At 37.5% G+C, this 20,878-nt stretch overlaps 1 protein-coding gene and 2 long non-coding RNA genes across 4 annotated transcripts; 1 reads left to right on the forward strand and 2 right to left on the reverse strand.

The window, feature by feature from the left end:
- Positions 1–5,380: 5,380 nt before the first annotated feature.
- Positions 5,381–7,151, reverse strand: LOC148914680 (uncharacterized). Its single transcript, XR_016122674.1, has 3 exons — positions 7,021–7,151; positions 5,841–5,919; positions 5,381–5,520 (listed from the first exon to the last, which is right to left on the reverse strand). It is a non-coding gene; the product is annotated as an uncharacterized LOC148914680 (long non-coding RNA).
- A 272-nt stretch (positions 7,152–7,423) lies between these two features.
- DML1 (demeter-like 1) lies at positions 7,424–17,664 on the forward strand. Of its 2 annotated transcripts, XM_008243074.3 has the most exons (21): positions 7,424–7,619; positions 7,777–7,900; positions 7,990–8,554; positions 9,520–11,112; positions 11,205–11,609; positions 11,780–11,870; positions 11,956–13,243; positions 13,345–13,424; positions 13,608–13,692; positions 13,768–13,859; positions 13,937–14,005; positions 14,148–14,184; positions 14,268–14,350; positions 14,616–15,083; positions 15,352–15,388; positions 15,632–15,695; positions 16,055–16,194; positions 16,322–16,387; positions 16,468–16,582; positions 16,657–16,695; positions 17,328–17,664. In XM_008243074.3, exons 3-21 carry the CDS (start codon positions 8,161–8,163, stop codon positions 17,441–17,443), a joined length of 5,262 nt encoding a protein of 1,753 aa, XP_008241296.2. In that variant the 5' UTR covers positions 7,424–7,619; positions 7,777–7,900; positions 7,990–8,160; the 3' UTR covers positions 17,444–17,664. The 2 variants fall into 2 exon arrangements, with proteins under 2 accessions (XP_008241296.2, XP_008241297.2); XM_008243075.3 differs by having other exon boundaries at positions 7,443–7,891.
- LOC148914681 (uncharacterized) lies at positions 8,945–9,619 on the reverse strand. Its single transcript, XR_016122673.1, has 3 exons — positions 9,483–9,619; positions 9,286–9,406; positions 8,945–9,059 (listed from the first exon to the last, which is right to left on the reverse strand). It is a non-coding gene; the product is annotated as an uncharacterized LOC148914681 (long non-coding RNA).
- Positions 17,665–20,878: the final 3,214 nt, after the last annotated feature.

Genomic DNA, 20,878 nt, shown 5'->3' on the forward strand with positions numbered 1-20,878 from the left:
GCTCTTGCTATATAGCTCACGTTCCTCGTCAATGTCATGAATGTATATATATATTGGGCCGCCTGGCCCATGGTCATGGAAGTAATGTGCCCTTACTAATCTTCTTGATCCACTAATTAGTTTTAATTAATAAAGGCGTAATGAAAGAACCCAATAATTAATTGTTGTGGTAGTTGAGCAAGCTTTTTCAATTACTTTGTTTGGGCACATCAGTCAAATGCACAAAGACAGAGAACGAGTAAAAGAGAGGTGGGTGGTGTGGTGGCCCTTTTTTTGGTCATCCTTTTGTCTCTTTATATCTTTAATCGATTCTTATCACTCGAAGGAAAAAAAGAAAAGGAGGGATGCTTCTTTCTCTCTGCCTCTTTTGGCTAACATTATGGCATTATGCAGTGAAGGGTTGTACATGTAAATAGTACTACCAACAACCCTTGATGGCATTTCATTGAATAAGTGGTCCCTCCCTACTCAATAAAAGGACGAAAAAGAGGGCAGAGGGAGGGGCGATGATTTTGGACTAAGTCTATGATGCACTCATCTTTGGGACCAACTCAGATAATCAGAATTGTTACACCTGTACATGATTTGTTTAATTTTCTTTCCATGTTTTTTGAGACTTGGAAATTGTAGATGAAGTCTAGGGTTACGCTACCTATCTATCTCTACTTGCCTTTCACCTTTCGGAAAGAAATTTTCAATTACAAAATTTGTTCTAAGACCAAGAGAATTTGGATTGGAGGATTGTATGGGGTGAGATTTTAACGAAGAATGTGGGTATACATCACATTTTGTAAAAGTTTAGAGCATTCAATTCAAGATAAATGGTAATAGCTAATAGGTAAGGTGAGATACTATAATCACAATAAGCTCATTTTACATGTGGTGGGACTTTGAGCTAAATACACAAACGACTACCATTAATTTCAAGGTTGGTTTATTGATTTTGGAGGTCCTTTGTATAAATAAAAGGTGAGGCCTTTTATGTTCAACACTCAGCTTCTTTTGTAAAAGATTCCACATTTAAGTGATATGTTTGTTAGTTTAAATTAAAGAGGTCCACTATATGAAGGTTTTTTTTATTTTTTTTATTTTAAAGTTTTAGGATAAAGCCCAAATTGCATAAATCACACACCTAAAAGACATTTTTTGCTTATTTAATTATTGGACTAAAAGGTTTTATAAGATGCCCCATTTTTCTGGGAGCCCTGTGCCGTCATCCAGGTCCGCACACTTATAGGTTAGACCTGCTTTCGAGACGTAGAGCATATGCAGTCCAACAATGTGGTTTTAACATGTAGAAGTTCGAGCTTCTCACCCAAAACCAATTAGTAATCAGCGAAATAGTACTATTGAATTATGTGGTGCACGTACAGTCCAACAATAGAGCTTTAAGATTGAAATTCTATGCTCTCCAACAATTTTCCCTCTTTGGCTAACGTTATTTAGTATAATCTCTTAACATCTTTGTTACGTTCCATGTTCAACTTCTTGAGCGTTTTGGTTCTTGTTATTTGTATTTGCACAGACTTTCTTATGATTTCAAAGATAAATAGACTTAAGTGAGTATTTTGGTTCTTATTATTTGTACTTGCATGGACTTTCTTATGATTTCAAATATGATTTTTATTATTTGTACTTGCCTAGAAGTTTTTATGATTTCGAAAATAGATAGAACCAAGCGAGCATCTTGGTTCTTATTATTTATACATAGTATACATACATAGATTTTCTTATGATTTCGGAAAATAAACGGACCCAAACAAAGTGGACTTTCTTATAATTTCGGAGATAGACGGACCCAAATGGAGCGAGCACAACCCAACGCACCCCAAAATCAGTAATAAAGTTTTCTAGCGGTCACACGCAATTGCACCAAAATAATGAGGTCGAGGCACAGAGACACACAGTACACTCACTTTTAGAAAGACAGACGTTAAAGCATCTTTTACACAGGTGCTCCAATTTCGCATATTTGATTTGATTATTGAGCATCAAATTCAATACAAATTAGTATAATTTGTTTGGGTTTTTAAGCTGATAATTTATGTAACAGTAGTTCTTTGCCGACAGAGGTACATGTGGACTTGTCAAGCCTGCTCGGTGGTACAAAACTCACTGATGTTTGAGTCAGACAGATGAGAGAGGCAGGCAGCTAAACGCAATGTGATGAAGCATATGGGAAAGTAGGTATGTGTACTTGTCAAACTTTGCCTTGCGTAATGGTCTTTCTTATAAGCGGTAGAGCAAGAGATGCAAGAAATTCCTACAATCACATCTTTCTTATCTTTGTTTTTCAATTCATTTTGCAATTGAAGTTTTCAGCCTAGTTGATTTCTGAATCAATGGGTGGAGGTATTTGGGGTTTTTCCTGAGAAAGTCACACACGCTTAATTGGACAACTTTTATTCGTTTATGCATTGTGAGTTTCGTATGTATTTATAATTAACAATCATTCGTTCACGTGCAAGTTTATTCAAACATTTTTAAAAAAATAATATCCACCAAACTTAAACTACGTGCGAACCCCACCAACCCAATAAATTTTTTACACAAAGTTGGGAAAAGAGGGAGCAAAGATAGATGAAATAAACAAAAAAAAAAGGTGGAAAATGTGACAAATTGAACAGTGAGACGGGTGCACCGTGCACAAGCAGTGCACCAATCCCACTCACATATTGCCAAATTTCCACACAAAAAACTTCTTCTGAATCTTTAGAAAGACGAAGAGGAGACACACAATGACACAACAAAAAAGACACATATTTCAACTCATCACCGTCATTTTAGAAATCATTTGTTTTCTTGGGAACATTAAAATACATCACAATACTAAACATAGATAATAAAGATAAAGAAGAGATAAAACAAAACTGAGGGCATCATATTATATCTAAACTCACAACCATCATCTTAGAAATCATTCTTTTAAAAAAAAACCTTAACAACGTCACATCAAATTAAAAGCACATGCACATAATTTCTTAACTCCAATGAAAAAATAGGATAATTTTTTTCTTAACCTTTCTTCGTAACTAAACAATCCAATTGTGAGATAATTTCAGCATAAAATAATTGTGAGACAACTTTTTTTGTCAGAATCCAATCATTAGATATTAGATTATAGGGCCACGTGAGAGTGACTGAAGTTTATATATTGACTTTTTATCATAAATAGACTCTAAAGTTTGCGAAATTATTAAATTTCGTTTTTAATCTTTTTTTTTAATGATATTAATGGTCTTTGAGGTTATTCTTCACACATCAAAATGGTCTAAGCCGTTAACTTCCATCAAATTTTCTGTTAAATTGTACTGATATGACACATGTATAGAATCCACACATCCAATGGTATAGAGCCACATGATTTTAAATTCTTTTATGGTTAATAATATGCAATTGCATAATTTTCATTGACTGATGGCCTATGTGCCTGCATTTGTATAAGCTCTTGTGACTGATGACTTTTGTGCCTCCATTATGAATGCAACTTATAGCCTTTATCTCAACCCAAAAAAAAAAAAACAAAAACAAAAACAAAAACCTAGTATAGAATAGGATTAGGGGTCACAACCAAGTTGTGTTATATCGCATTATTTTGTACTCATGTTTAATACTAGTCAATCCTAACTTGATTAGCACTAAAACTAATACAATATTTAGAATTCCACTCCGACAAACTTTCTTCTACAATATGTCTAGCCTTATCATCAAATAACCTTTTAAACCTCAATGATTATTTCCCCCCACTTATACACTTCAAATTGGCACACCTACATTTAAAAAAGTAATGTCACATATATCACATTGGTTGTTTTTGTTTGTCTTATTTTTGCAGATTTGGAGCTCATGCTTTAAGATCTACTTCGGATCTCTGTGGTTTGTTTCAACTTATGATTTGGTGATAGACAAGGTGATTGAGCAGTTTTATTTACATATGTGTGTGCAATTGCTTGAGTTGTAGTAATTGCATCAACTCTTTGTGAGTTCGGTGCTTGTTTGTAGTCTAATCTCTACTTGTGGAAATTTAAAGGTTGTAGTTGCAAATATAGTTTGGTATGTAGAGGTATTTACCTAGTTTTCCAGACTAGTGGCTTTTATGCCCGAATTCCTTTGGCCATGTGTGGCCGTATTTGGACTAATCCTTTGTGGTTACTGTGCTTCTATATTTGTAATAACCCTTTTTGGTTATATGTATTTCTATAAGCTCTTGTAACTGATGACCTTTTTGTTTGCATTATGAATGCAACATATGGCCTTTATCTTGAATTATATATATATATAAAAAGTTAAAAAAAAAAAACTAGTATAGAATAGGATTAGGGGTCACAACCAAGTCGTATTATGTCACATTATTTTGTATTCGTGTTTAATACTAGTCAATCCTAACTTGATTAGCACTAAAACCAATACAATATTTAGAATTCCACTCCGCTAAACTTTCTTCTACACTATGTCTAGCCTTATTATCAAATAACTTTTTAAACTTCAACCTCAATGATTATTTCCCCCCACTTATACACTTCAAATTGGCACATCTACATTTAAAAAAGTAATGTCACACATATCACATTTGTTGACACTTAATCCTCTCCTCTTTTTCCTCCTGTGGATTATAAGTAGGGGTTTTCATGAGGCTAATCACTTCTCTAAAGTTTCTCTCTCTTCTTATTTTCTTCTCTATTTAAGCAAAAACCAAGGAGAAATAAAGAAGAGAACATTTTCTTAAGTCAAAAGTCCATGAGTCATCATGGTTTTCTTATAATACCAATGATAGTCTAAACTATAAGAGGAAAGAAGTTTTCTCATACATACTATCAATGTACTATGGAGTTCGAACTTAAGATCAATGGTTTGCAAGTCAATACTATTTTTTACTAAGCTAGTCCATGTTCTTTGGCTAAGTCATTCTTGTCTTAGTTGAGAAATATGATGAACAATATGATCGATAAAAGTTATGCAAATAATTTCACTTTATTTCAAATATTTTATTTACGTTGACAACGAATATATTAATAATTTGTGTTGACGCAAATAAATATGATACAAATAATTTCACTTTATTTAAAATGTCCCATCTATGTTGATGATGAATATTTTAATAATTCGCGTTGACGCGAATGTTCTAATCATTCGCGTTGACTGCGAAACGAGAACGTTAGGAACGTTCTAATAATCATTATGGACCATGATGTCAAAACAACCGCAGGCTAAATCTGATACCACCACCAACCAAAAGAAGAATCTGATACCAAAGAAATGGTGCTTGTATTTGTTTATTTTGTTTAAACCATTGCCAATACTAGATATCTTAGCCCTAAAAGGCCCCTATAGCTAGTAGAAAGTGGGAATCTCCGGACCAAGTTGCAGATATTATTTTCTGTTGGCCATTAGTGTTGTGGATAATTACTTCTTGGGGGACCTCTTCATTTTGTTTGCTTCCCAAAGCCTCCTCACAACACAAAGCACAAAAAGCAACCAATGCATGACGCTTCTGTTTTTGTTCGGCCGGCATGCATGACACTTAATAGTCCCCCAATAAAATAAAATAAAGAAACAGCAAAAACAGATGTCACTTCAGTTGCTTGGTACCTTCTAATCTCTGGCCACACCTCCTAATGGTAACTTCAAAAAATTTACTCTGTTTTTTTGGGGTAATCTCAAATTTACTTTCACTTCTTTAACATGATAGCTTTTTTCGAGTTTGATCTTTAAATTTTCAGTTCCATTTTTTCTTAATTGACCCATTAATATCTCTAAAGTTGTTGCACCCACCAAATTTAAGTAGAAAGAAAAAACATAAATGGCAATGACATAGAAAGCTGAGATTGTAAGCAACTGACCTGGCAGTACTAGGACAAGCGTCACGAAATGAGAACTGTAGCACGAACAACACGTTAAGCAACAAGTGAGGTTATCAACCTGTTGAAACAGAAGAGTCAGAGGAGAACGCGAAAAGAGGGAGATAAGAGATTCGCTTTGGCTTGAGAGTCACGAGCGGTGGCCGACATATAAGAAGAACGGTCAAGCAAAAAAAAAAAAAAGTAGGGAGAGAGAGAGATGAGAACGGTTACACCACTTTTTTTGCATGAGATCCATGTGTTGCTGCTTACAAGTGCAAAGAAACCAACAAAATTGCTTCATCAAATTCACACCTCATCGCCCTAATTTCCGGTTTTTGATCAAATTGGGGGTTTTGGATCTTACCCACAAAACCCTATCCCTTTCCTCATCCAAGCAAACAGAAACGTTTTCCAAACGTTTGATTAGTCTAAATTTTAAATTCACATCTTAGAGTTAATCTTATTGGTTATTAGTGAAAAATAATGTTAAAAGACGGTTTAATATATATGTATATGTGTATGTGTATGTGCGCGCTCTGATGTGATAGTGTCACTGAAGAAGTGGTATGTTTGAAGATCCCAATAACAACTCATGACAGTTGATATAGTTAATGAAAAAGACCTGCATGTGTTTTGTGAAAAAAGTGGAGGTTCTTCAAAAAGTTCTTACCGAAAACGGACGCGCCGTTGTTAAATAATAAAATATTCGAAGAATTTTTGAATAGAAGGCACATGATAAATAATTTTATTCTTTATATAAATGCGGAAAACATTCGCCAATCATCATAGAAGTCAGGTGAAATGAAAACAATAAACTAGGTTGACTTCTGTCCCTCAAAAAGATTGTGGGACATGGCACTTGGGACCCATATAAAATACATCTATTTTAAAATTTTGTTGCGAAACTTCGAAGAATTGTGATTATATATAAATGTTACAAAAATTTTATCTAACAATCGAACTAGGTAGCTCGAGAGTATAGTAAGCTCAACAATGATAATTATATATGATCAATAATAATAATCAGATATTAGCACTAATCATAAGCAAATTACCATTCTTCAATTTTGTTAACCAATAAAATTACGACCCCACCCCATGCGATGACCATCATAAATTCATGCCACATGCGCTCCAAATTTAATCAACACCCCCAACCTTTACTTAGAAAATTGTGTACCTTTTGTTCAGCCAAGGAGGGGACCACTAACGCCGTAACTGATGGCTCCGTTACCTGGAATTTGACGTAGCTATAGGGGCAAAAATATAACCCCCCGCATCGTATTCATCGCCCAAGTCCCAACTCATTTCCCCGAACGACGCCGTATGTTCGCCACGTAAGCATCTTTGATTTTCCGTTCGATCACGTGTACGAGTCCTGCCTCGACGATTCACACGCCGCGGTCGTTGGGCAAATGTTCCTTGACCAATTTGCCCCTGTCCTCGCGCCATAATTTCACTACTCAGCAGACATGGTAACATTTTCCATATCCCACCAGTTGTTAAGCAAACAAACAAACAAGTGCACAAAAAGAAACAGAAAAATAAAGTCATATTATATAATTTCGTGTAGTTATTATATTGAGATTAAATCGTTTACCGGGAAAAGGAGTTTTCAGTTATCAATTAGCTCTCTATCTCTCTCTCTCTCTCTATGGGACTTTGTGTATGGTTTTTTTTCTTTTCAGTTTCCTTCACGGTTTCCTGAGAAAGACTTTTTCACCATTTTGGGTTCCTCCTGAGACTGAGATGAGATCTAGGCACTGGCTCAGCTTGTGGGTTAGCTCTCTCATGAAGTCTCTGAATAATTGCTAATTTTTTGTTTATCAAATTCTTCCAACAGCAGAGAATAAAGTGGCATTATCTGTGGAGATCAGTGAGAGCATCTGTACGATTTTCTGTTCTGCCTTCTAATTTTTGAAACTGCAAATTTCAGTGATTGTGAGGAGGTGGAATTCTAAATCAATTAGGTGCTCTTCTTGCTGGCCACTCTAGTCTGAATTTGCCATTTTGATTGAAAGATCTGGTTTTCAACAAGATGATGGTTTTTGGTGAGCTGGGTAAGACTGATAATTGTTGTGTTTTTAGCTCAAAACTGTGTTTTCTCTTCTGAAAATTCTCAAAATTGCCTCATTTTCCTATATGGCAGGTGATTCTGTAAAATGGGCTTAACAGGGAGGAAGAGTTTCAAAGCTTGATGTCCAGAAATCAAAATCTGCCTTGGGAAAGACTGAATTGAGTGCGAAGTGAGGAGCTGGAAACCAGAGGGAGAGAAGAAATCTAAAAAACCCAACAGGTGGGTCCCTCAGAAGGCTGAGGGATGGATATGGGTGGGCAGGGGGAAGATGCCTTACAAGATCAAGGCTCTTCTTGCAATTGGATGCCAACAACTCCTTATAGGCCTATTCTGCCAAAACCACAGCCAGAAATTTTGATGGCCTCAGAGACATTGAGATTTGGTGTAGAAGAAACTCAAGAGAACAGAGTACTTATAAACTTCGGCTCGCTGGATCGCGAGAAAGAGAGTAGATTTGTTTACCATGGAGCTGGAGCTGGAGCTTGTACTTCAGCAGAGTCTCACTTTGACCATATGGCTCCGTGGAAAGGAATTCCTTGTCAAGAGCTCCTCGCCCTCGCGAATGTCGCTGCTGGGAACCCCTTGCTGCAAGAGGATGGGAATGGTGATGGTTGTGCAGTGCTGGGAGAAATTCAGCGTAAGTTAAACCAATTAAACTTTAGTGTTGCTATTTGTACCATATTTACTAACGGCAACGTTACAGCAAGTGCCGACCACGTGACCGCCCCGTGTGGGGCTCACTCTCTAATAATTAGAGGTGGTGGTCAGGTGGTTGACCACGTGCACCCTTGTGGGTCGGTCTAAAAGTTTTTCTCTCTCATGTTATATCCTCGCGTCACGTGATGAGAGAGATTGAGACATGCACGTGATGAGAGATAGACACAAGATAGACACATAAAGGGACAGAGGCTGTCCCATAAGTTTTTCATAGAGGAGTTCAGTGGCCAATGAATGTGGTCTAAATAGCTTTATTATTAATTTGTTATGAACTCTCATTTTAATATCTTACACCTTAAGGAAAGCATGTAAGACAAATTCACCAGAGTTGACCGAGAGGAGACATGTAGTTACCACATGAGAAGTGAACTCAGGAGTCACTGAATTTAAGAGCATGCTGTAGTGTGGATAGCTAGAAGAAGTGACTGCCAATAGCATGAAGATGATAATAATTGTCAGAAAAAAGAAAACAGCATTTGAAACGAAAAATTAATAATCAGTTATATAATGTCTAGAAGGTACAGAGTGAGGATATCTATAAGACAGTAAAGACTGCTGAAGGAAATAAAAAATACTTTATTATGTATAACAAGAAATGAAAAGTATTCTGTTTATAACAAATTTGATCACACAGTGTTCTTGTTCGATTACCTCATTCATCGTGAGTTCTGACTGCAAGACTTCAATTATGTATATGACATAGTGTATGCATTGTGGTTTTTGGTAACAATTTCATCTTGAGGAACAAGTTCTCCATAATTACTTTATGTGCCTTCAAATAGATGTCATGTCAACTTTAATTTCAGCTCTATATATCAACAAAGAAGTTTGGAGTTTGTTTTTGTTACCTCTCTGATCTGGAGATGAACCAATGTTACTATGCAGATGAATTCTCTTTTGCTGACCAACATCCTCCTTGTGATCTGAACTTTCCACCTGCGACTACATATGGCCAATTTGCACCCATAACACCAGATAAGTCCACAAGAGTAGACAGAGAACCAATGTCTCAAACACCAAACCCCAATGCAGATGATGGAAGAGGCCAGGAAATAGAGGAGCAATGGGATGCAAATTCTGCAACAATCAACATCCATGAGCTGGATAACAACAAAGATCTAGCAAAAGCTTCTCCTGATTCACTGCATGCTACTCTTTCCACAGAGCTCCAGGAGAATGACAACTCTGACAAGGGAGTAAACAACATTATTGACTTGAACAAGACACCACAACTAAAACAAAGAAGGAGAAAGCACAGGCCCAAGGTAATTAGAGAAGGCAAGCCAAAAAGAACCCCAAGGCCTCCTGGTTCTAAGGAAAATCCAACGGTCAAAAGAAAGTATGTGCGGAAGAATGCACTCAACGAAAATAAAACTCCACCATCAACGGAATTTAGGGAGCATACTGATTCAAATAAACTGAAGTCTACGAAAAGATCGTGCAGAAGGGCCTTAAACTTTGAAATAGAAGAACCAGGAGATGGAAGTTCCTCATGCAGGTCTTTGAATATGGATTTACAATCACATGAGCTGAATTCTTGCAGCAATGGAGTTGAATTGGTAGCGGATAACACCCAAGTAGGCATAGCCCATGATCTAGTCAGTTCTACAAATCAAATCCTGAAAGATTATTTGTCACTGCCTGAACAACCCCCAAGCACAGCACCTTCCACCAGAAATAGTTCCATACAATATACAGATTCCCAAAAGGAGGATACCACAAAAGGAAGAGGACAAATGAGCACTGATATTGGAGAGGTAAACAATGCACAAATCATGTTGAATTGTGACATTCAATCATCCCAACAAAGTCCACATGAAGAACAAGCAAAGGGAACCAAGAGAAGATATTCTAATGCTGCTGCGCAAGCAGATCCAAGGGCCAGAAATTTAATTGGGGCTAACTATAATAATTTCCAGGCATACTACAATCTGATGTCGTGGGTGCATTTTCCGTACATATACAAGAAGAAGAGGACTGACAAGGCACACAATTCTACCATACCAAGCACCTCTTATCGTATGAATATGGCAGAAAACGTTTGGAGACCATCAACATCTAGCTGCTTAACTTCTGGTCCTCAATATAATGCTAGTAATGTTTCGCCTACACTTAGAGAAGCAGGGAAAAGCCCTCAAGATAAACTGCAAGCTTTTGAGAATATTCTACCTTTGTATCATACCGAGAGGTCTACAAAGAGAAGATCTAGAGGTCCTACAAGGGTTCGTGACTTGGCTTCACTGACTAGGACACCAGAGCACATTTTGCACAGAGCCTATCTCACCAAACAACCACCAAGTGATTGTAATGGGCAAAGAGTTAATCACTATGACAGAACTCAGACATGCATTGATGCCCTAGTCACAGACGTGGGTGCAACACTTGCAAAAAAGAAGAGGACAAAGAGGCATCCACTTTCCACTTCGCAACGAAGTCTTGTAATATATAAGAACCAACCATTTTTCGCCACAGCATCAGGTATGCCAATAAAATATTTGTTTATGTATGCAAGTTGTTACCCACTCTGCCATTCAATTTTGGATGTAATTTAACTTGGCCATTAATTGCAGGTGTTCCTCCAGAAGTAACATTCGAACAACTGCTTTCTGCTATCACTGAGCACTTCAAATGTTTGGACATACGAAGAGAAAGTAGCAGATTTTCCTATCAAGGGTATAATGTCATCTCTTCCTATCAGACACAAAATCAAGAGCCCAACGCACTGGTTCTTTATAGAAGAGATGGCACTGTTGTACCATTTGACGGTTCTTTTGATCCAACTAAGAAACGTCGAGCACGACCTAAAGTTGACCTTGATCAAGAGACTGATAGAGTATGGAAGCTTTTGATGGATAATATAAATAGTGAAGGTATTGATGGAACAGATGAAGAGAAAGCAAGATGGTGGGAAGAAGAGCGTAGAGTGTTCCATGGACGTGCAGACTCTTTCATCGCACGAATGCATCTTGTGCAAGGTACATAAACTTTCACCTTCAAAGAAATTCATGTTAAACAAGTTTCCAACGTATCTTTCATAATTATATGATGATTAGCTAGTTAGAGGATGCACTTGGGAACTCTTCTTTAACTTCAGATATAAGAAGTCACAACTTCATATTGTAACAGAATAATATTATTTCCACAGGGGATAGACGCTTCTCTCCATGGAAGGGTTCAGTTGTGGATTCAGTGGTTGGAGTTTTCCTTACTCAAAATGTCTCAGATCATCTGTCTAGGTGAAGTACTGTTTCTTGATAAGTATAAAATTTGACATCAGAGAAATTCCAAGTGATAAAATTTCTAACCTGTACCTCCTTGCAGCTCTGCATTCATGTCACTCGCTGCACATTTTCCCCTGAAGTCAAGGAGGAATGAGGATGCATGCCATGAAGAGGTTGGAAGCTTAGTAGTAGATGAACCAGCAGTCTGCCTTAGTGAGAATTCAAATCAGCCAGCTTGTGACTGCAGTTCCATAACATTCCATGGTACTGAGCATAGTGAAAAAAATGTTAACGGAAATGAGAACTCTGGAAGCACTACTGAGGGAGTTATCTCAACAACTGAATCAGAATGCAAGCTATTACATTCATCTGAACCTAGTCTAGTGAACAGGTCAACAACCAAGATCACAAGAACAGTATCTCATTTTTCCTTAGAGGAGGATATGAGAACAACATACGATGTAGCTTCATCTCAAAATTCTGTGGATTCATCAACTTCTCAGACTGGGGAAAAAGCTGGATCATGCGAGAGCAACTCAGAAACAGAGGATCCACCTAATAGATGTGAAAAGAGCAGCTTGGATCACTCCACTTCGTTTGTAGAGCTTTTACAGAAGGCCGAATCAACTAGGGTGCATCAAGTTTACAGTCTCAAGAGCAGCTACATGTCATCTCATCTCACTTCAAACTGTGAAGGTTACCAACCTACATGTATGCAGCATACGGACCAAAGACATAATATAAACCGACAAGCAGCATCCCTAGCTGAGTGCTTTGATTTGTTCAGAGAAATAACCGAATCTTCTAATACTTCAAAAAACAAATATGAAGACAGCCTTAGCGAAAGGAGTGCAGTAACAGCAGAATCTGCCAGTCAAGATACAGTACATAATGAGCTGAGAGTGAATGTTCAAGAAGCACCAAGCTGTTCTAGAAAACCGTGCAATAACATTCAGATAGGCAATAACATGGCCCAGTCTCAAATTGGGGTGGTTGGGAACTCAAATAATGTTGATATATTTGCTCAGGAGCAAAACATTAAGATGCATCAAAGTTGCTTGAACATTTCTGGAGAGACCATAGATGTTATGCAGAAAGTAGCAGAGTCAGATTTAAATGAGCAGGGTCATTCAATAAACAAGGAGGTCAGTAAGACGAAAGCTGCTACCTCAAAAACAAAGAGCACAAGAGCTGGAAAAGAGAAAAAAGATCAGCTTGATTGGGACAAATTAAGGAAACAAGCAGAATCAAATGGAAGGAAAAGGGAAAAAAAAGCAAACACAATGGATTCGTTGGATTGGGAAGCTGTAAGATGTGCAGATGTTAGTGAGATTGCCCAAACCATCAAAGAGCGAGGGATGAATAATATGCTTGCAGAAAGAATCAAGGTAAGTATAACATTTAATATAGTTCTCAAATTTTTCAGTGTATCCACCTACACACACCAAAACTTTTAGATCAGCTGATGTTGATTGAGAAATTTGTGCAGGATTTCCTTAACCGACTGGTCAGAGAACACGGTAGTGTTGATCTTGAATGGTTGAGGGATGTTCCACCTGATCAAGCAAAGTAAGCCCGCAGAATTATTCCAACCCATTTCTACCTTTAAAAACTAAATTCTAGCAACTCAATCACTTGCATGCTCATGTCATATAAAAATGATATGGCTGTGTTTATACAGTATACAATGTTCTGAATATGCATTATGCTTCTGTGGTTTTCATTCCAAAACTATCTGATATGTGCCTATAGAGAGTTTTTGCTGAGCTTTCGTGGACTGGGGCTGAAAAGTGTGGAGTGTGTGCGGCTTTTGACACTGCACCATCTTGCTTTTCCGGTGAGTGTGTATTAGAAGTATCACTGACCAGAATAAATGCAACAGATCTCAACATATGTAGTTATATCTTTGAAGGTGGACACCAATGTTGGACGTATAGCTGTGCGGCTTGGATGGGTACCCCTACAGCCATTGCCTGAGTCACTGCAATTGCATCTTCTTGAACTGTGAGTTTTATGAGCTCCATTTACTTACAGAAAGCATATCCAAATTGAACTGGAACTGATGTTTCTGTCTCTCATAGGTACCCAGTGCTGGAATCCATTCAAAAATATTTGTGGCCACGACTGTGCAAGCTTGACCAAAGAACATTGTAAATACAAATCAGACAATACCTTCACATTAGTACACCAATCTTATCTATAAACATGACTTTGCATAGTCAAAAAACAAAATTTTCTCTTCTATAACATTGGATACTGATTGAACAATACTATTTCAATATTTGCTAACAGGTATGAGCTGCATTACCAGATGATAACATTTGGAAAGGTATGTCATCTTATTTTGCACATGAAGTGATTTGTCTTCACTTTACTGGCTAAGAATGAATTAAATGGCATTCTTTGACGCAGGTCTTCTGCACAAAAAGCAAACCAAATTGCAATGCATGTCCAATGAGAGGAGAATGTAGGCATTTTGCAAGTGCATTTGCAAGGTTTGCAAATCAAATCTTCCAATCATTTGTACTTAAAGGCCACTATAGTTCCAATAAAACAACCATATGAATAAAAATTCATTATGACTCATTCAAGGTATATTAACTATTGTAAACATCAATTTATCAACATATGGATATAAACTTAAGCATACCCCAAAAAAAAAAAAAGCCCTCATGAATCAGAAGCATAATAACAATCCTCATAATTGCACTTTACTGCAAGATCATTTGATAAGTTACTAACAAAGCATGTTGGATGCAGTGCAAGGCTTGCTCTTCCAGGGCCAGAGGAGAAGAGCATAGTGAGTGCAACTGAAGCCAGAACTACCTATACAAACCCTACTGAGATGAATAATAGAATGCCCTTGCCTCTCCCTCAGGCAACAAAACAGTTGGATGGATACCAGCAATTGGAGGCAAGCCAAGAATCAGAAGCAAAATCTGAATTTGGTAGATGTGAACCTATCATTGAAGAACCAGCAACACCAGAGCCAGACTGCACTCAGATAATAGAGGACATTGAAGACTTCTATGATGATCCTGACGAAATCCCTACAATTAAACTTAACATGGAAGAGTTCACTCAGAATTTACAAAACTATATGCAAGAAAACATGGAACTCCAAGACGGTGAAATGTCAAAAGCTTTAGTTTCTCTCACACCAGAAGCTGCATCTATTCCAACACCCAAGCTAAAGAACGTGAGCCGACTACGAACTGAACACCAAGTGTAAGTAGGAGCTGTCATCTCTCTAATAATTCAAGAAATATCTTGTATGAAAGATTTGGTATTGTTAGGATTAAATGGATGGAGCAATGTTTAAGTAAGCAATGGAAAATGAAATGGAGTTTGTTGTCAAAAAAGGTTTCCAACAGAAATCACAAAACATCACCTCTGTCCAGATTGCATCCATGATAATTGATATGAATTTTATCATTTTAATAGTGAGCCAAACATCTCATATGCATGTTACTGATTCTTGTTCTTCACAATGCAGCTATGAACTTCCCGACACACACCCTCTTCTAGAACTGGTTAGTAATGTCTACGTACTTACCTAATAACATGGTTTAACTATCCCTTTTTGGGTTTGTAAGGGATAAGTAGCTATCTCTTCTTTCTTTTCTTTTTTCCACTACATACTTACCTAATAATATGGTTTAACTATCCCTTTTTGAGCTTGTAAGGGATAAGTGGCTATCTCTTCTTTCTTTCTTTTTTCCACGAAGTACCTATCTGGATTTAATCCTCACTAAATCTGCCTTTGCTTAATACAGTTGCAGTTGGATAAGCGAGAACCAGATGATCCCTGCAATTACTTGTTGGCTATTTGGACACCAGGTATGTAGATATCAATAAAAAAACTGACTACCATATAATACTTAAGTCTGACTATCCAATTTTCCTTTTTCATCCCAAATTCTCAACCCTCATTTGAGAGTTTAGCCTAGAACAATCTTCCAAAGTGGATAGCATAGCTTTACAAAACCTAACTTAACAGTCCCTAATGCCAAAATGACTACTATTATCATTTGGACCCGTAAAGAAAAACCGGTATAGGATTAACATATTAAGATTAGAGACATGGCATAGAGCATCTCTGTACTTCTCAAGTGGTGTACTTCCGAAAGCTAACATATATCCTCTTTTACTATATATTGAATTTACAATTTCACTAAATGCCTTAATGCTCATACCAGGTGAAACTCCAAATTCAATTCAACCACCAGAGAAGAGGTGTAGTTCTCAAGAACTCGGAAAATTGTGTGACGATAAGGAATGTTTCTCATGCAACAGTGAACGGGAAGCAAATTCGCAAACAGTCCGAGGAACTCTCTTGGTAAGAGTATGCTAAACAAAACTACCCTGCATAATTTTTAATGTTATGCAACACAACTGAACACTAGTAACACCAATAGAAGTGATCACAACAATGATGAGTATTTACCTGTTTTGATCATGAACAGATACCATGTCGGACAGCAATGAGAGGGAGCTTTCCACTTAATGGCACATACTTTCAAGTTAACGAGGTGAGATGCAGTTTCATTCTTCTCAAGCTCCTTCTGTTTCATGTTGAGGTGACATTGATTATAAATGCCATCCGATGCAGGTATTCGCTGACCATGATTCGAGCCTTAACCCGCTTGATGTTCCAAGATCTTGGCTGTGGAAGCTAAATCGGAGAACGGTGTACTTCGGAACCTCTATACCAACAATATTTAAAGGTAAAGATGGTACAGTTTTATATTTTTACTAATGATTCAAACAATAGCACTCAGTATATGTTTCTTCTTGCCAGGGTTATCAACACCAGAAATTCAGCAATGCTTTTGGAGAGGTATGAGAAAATGTCACTTATCTGTTTCTGTGTTATCGTAGTAGCTTTAATTTTATTTTTTTTCCTAAAAAGAGCTTTAATGTGGAATTTATCCATTAGTCCTTTCCATTGGCTATATGCATGCACAAAGTAGCCATTAGTCTATTATTGTTGACTTGTGTATGCGCATATTCAAAACCTTGTACTTCTAAGAAAGGGAACGTAAGACCTACGTCCTCTGGAATCTTGCAATTTCTAACATCTTAATCCTATGAGCTAATGATATTTTCAAAAATATATATTCCTTCTGGTAACTACTTGTGCAGATAGAGCTGTTTGATTAGCATTTTGCAGGTTCATACCAAGAATGTACTCAGACAAGCATGACAAGGATTATTGGTACCTTAGGAATCCTAATTGCTAAGAGAGTGCACTTTCCTAACTTAGAATGAAAAATTCTGAAACTTGCCTAAGCATGGCTTTATTGCTTCACAGATTGCATTCTCAATGACTGTTGGAACATAAATGCATCTTATGGCTGAACTATAAGCAAATATGCTCAAGTTCACTTTTTTAGACTTAGTTGTTGTGTCACAAAATGTCTCAGCGAAAGTTCATAGAAATCTCTGTTTACTCAAAAGTTTGATTTGCAGGATTTGTCTGCGTGAGGGGATTTGACCAAAAAACACGAGGGCCACGTCCATTAATGGCCAGACTGCACTTCCCAGCCAGCAAGTTGTCCAGAACAAAAGATAAGAGAGATGAGTAGCCACCGAGAAGTTTCAATGCATGTCTAAAGAGCAAGACAAAGCCCACATTGAGTGGCACAACATTAAACATTTGTAAATTGGCTCGTGGAGCAAAAAGTGAGGTTCTAATTTAGTTGTTTGCTCACATGACTCAGAGGGCAATTAGCCATTTGTGTAAAAACGGCGAGCATAACCAAAAGATGTCATACAGTTTAATACACTAGCTAGTTTCTTGAGCAAATTACTTGAAGGTTGCGAGTTTAATAGCCAAATGCATATTAGAAGATAGTGCAAGAACACCAAAGGAGCTAGTGCACAAGCATTCCAACTACACTGAAAAAAGTTCTTTTACGAGCAACAAAATCTCGTTAAAATTAATCATCCAAACATACAAAAAAACGGAGGATAAGATGTCCACTGAATACCAAATCCAGCTAATAACAAACACACATAAGTAACCTTTTAAAACAACCTAATCAGCCCCTACAATAAAGCCACCCTCCAATCAGAAAACTAGCAAAAGATCCAATTTCCTCCTCAACTATTATAATCTTTCATTTCCAATTTCTCACTGAAATTCATTTTCCTGCTCCCACTAACCAACCTGCAACACATTCTTCTGTTGCTATCTCCCTTATTTGCCCTCTCTACTTCAACCTTTCGTCACCACATGAAAAATGATTTCTTCTCTGAACACTAGATCCTCAAACTTTAACCCTAACTTTGTCCGCTCACTTCCCCTTCTTCACTCAAACTGTCTTCTTCTTCTAACAAATTCATCCCCGCAATTCTCCCAAAACCTCATTTCAATCCCTCTCAACCTTGTCTTCTGTATTTTCTAAACAGATTGATGCTCCTGGAATTCTGATATTAAAAAATTGTTCAGAGCATCTCCAACACATTTCCCTACCTAGCCATACACAAGCAATGTGTATACGTATATATAACTGTGAACGAAAAGTTTCTAACCATTTAGAGGGAAGAAGTTTGCGATCTATGAACTTTTTTCCTCAAAACTATTCAGGTTAACAGATTATGCATTTCTATAGGACTCAAAACACAAAATCGTCAACAGAGAGATCAACAGCGCCATCAATCGCCTGGCGACAATTGATACAATCACAAGGCACAGATGAGCAGATTTCAAACTGCTAAGAGGCACAGGCCGAAAGTAAAATCGAATACAATTACGGATAAAGAAATTCGAAAGTGAGCGCACCTTTGAACTTGCATCTGCTTGCGAGCTGCGAGAGCTGGATCGTGGATGGGAAGACTGCAAAGAGCCAATCTTCAAGCTAAAGCGATGGATAGAGAAACACTCTTGACTATTTTGCCGCCATAACGCCACTTTCCATTTTTGGTTTCCCTCCTAATCTGAACTCGTTTGACTATTTTATCGTTTAAAATGACGCGCAGTGCGTGGCGAGTTATTGGCTGTTGGTGGATTCGGCGGGTTCTGCATTTCTCAAAAAGAGAAACATGTATACCTTATATAGGGCTGGCATTTTCTACCGAAAAACCGACTAAATCGGACCAAACCGAACTGATCGGTTCAGCATTTGTCACTCAAATTTTGGTTTTTGGTTTGCAAACCGAACCGAACCGCCATAAATTGGACCGGTTGCGGTTGAGGAAATCCCAAACCGACGGTGAACCGAATCGAACCGATTTTTGCGAAATTGTGCAAAAATACGCCTTCTAGGGGATTCGATCCCCTAACCTTGGGTTTCAAATTATTTCATCTTTCCATTGGACTGCTTGGCTGTCTTATTAAATCTTTGTACAACAAGAGTATTTAATAGCTTTTAAAAAGAATTAAAAAATATTATTAAAAAATTAGGGTTTTTAACCCTAGCATCTCTTCAATTCCAGATTATATTCTTTATCTTCTTTTTATTTTTCTCTCCAGCCGCCATCTTCTTCATCCCCCTCAAGAGCTCATCTCTTCTTCTCCCCCCTCTCTCTCTTCTTTGCCACTTTCTTCTTCGAAGTTCATCTCACCATCTTCTTCTTCTCCTCCTCCTCCTCTCTCTCCTCTTCACCGCCGGCCTTCATCTTCATGGCTCATCTTTCTTCCTCTTCTCCTCCACCTCTTTTTCTCTATCTATCGATCTATCAAGTTTCTTACCGTCACCGAACCATTTCGACCGATGGTTTGGTTCAATTGAAATCCAAACCGCGGAGTCGAGTCGGCAGCGGTTTCAATTTTGGGTATACCGACTACCCTCGGTCGGTTATCGGTTGGAGCTCATCGGGTCGGTTACCGAACCGATTCCACCCTAACCTTATATGCGTCTAGCTCACCAAACAACGTACATACTTGTCAATTAATTGAATTTTGATATGAAATTGAATTTATTCCAAATGGAAAATAATTAAAGGTTAACGACCCATGCAGGTTTGGGGTGGTTTTCAATGTGGACCCTATGGTATCTATTTTATTAATTTACACCTTAACGTTTTCAACATTGTCCAATTTCATCATTCTATTAAGTCGATCGTTCGTGTGGTCAATCGTTAAATGCTGACGTAACACCCGTGGGACCCACCCCACCAGTAGAATGACCATTTCACATACGAATTCGAAGGGCATTTTGGGGTTGGAAATTCAAAAGAAAAAATCGAAATCGCGCCCAATTTGGCAATTCAAAGTCATTCTTTATCAATTTGGAACCAAAATCCTCAAAAGTAGTCCTCAATCTCAGTTTTAACCTAAAACATAAAACTCCATAACTAAGGAGAGAGAGAAATCTAGGTGTTGCGATTTTGGAAGGATTGAGAAGAAATGAGTTGGGATTTCAGACCTCTAGGCGCTGCGTAGCCCGTGTATGGTAAGTTCCTCTAAATTTTCGCGATTTTGATTATCTGTGGTGAAGGGGTTTGAGGTCGTATGGGTTATTGTGCTTTGAGTGGTGTGTTTTATAATCCTTGTCGAATAGTGGGAAAAGTATGAAAGAATGAAGGGTTATTGTTGTTTTATAAGGGTTATTGTCGTTTTATAAGGGTTGTCGAATATAGGTGGTCCTTCTGCAAAATTGTTTTATAAGGGTTTTGCATGTGCTGGCAATGTTTGCCTTTAATAAGGCCAAAGTGTTAAGTGGAATGGTGTGAAAAGGGTTGTTTAATAGAAACTTTGCATTTTCTATAATGGTCCTAAAATGAAAATAATTGAATATTGTGTTTTGTCTAATGGTTTATATGATGTGGTCTAAAACTAACCCTTGTTTGGGACATGTAATATGTAGGTGACCCTGAAATGTTTTCTTTTCAAATGTACCATGGTGGTCAAATCCGTGGTAACGATTATGCTTATTGCAATATAGCTTGGGTTGATTATTGTGACAAGGATAGAATGTCAATGACTGAGATATACAATATGGTAAAGGAGTTAGGCTATAATGGGGTGATTAGTTACTGGTATAGTATCCCTACCTATAGCAATGATGGCCTAACAA

This window comes from Prunus mume, linkage group LG8, assembly GCF_029339155.1.
Source record: "Prunus mume cultivar Tortuosa linkage group LG8, ASM2933915v1, whole genome shotgun sequence".
NCBI lineage: Eukaryota > Viridiplantae > Streptophyta > Magnoliopsida > Rosales > Rosaceae > Prunus > Prunus mume.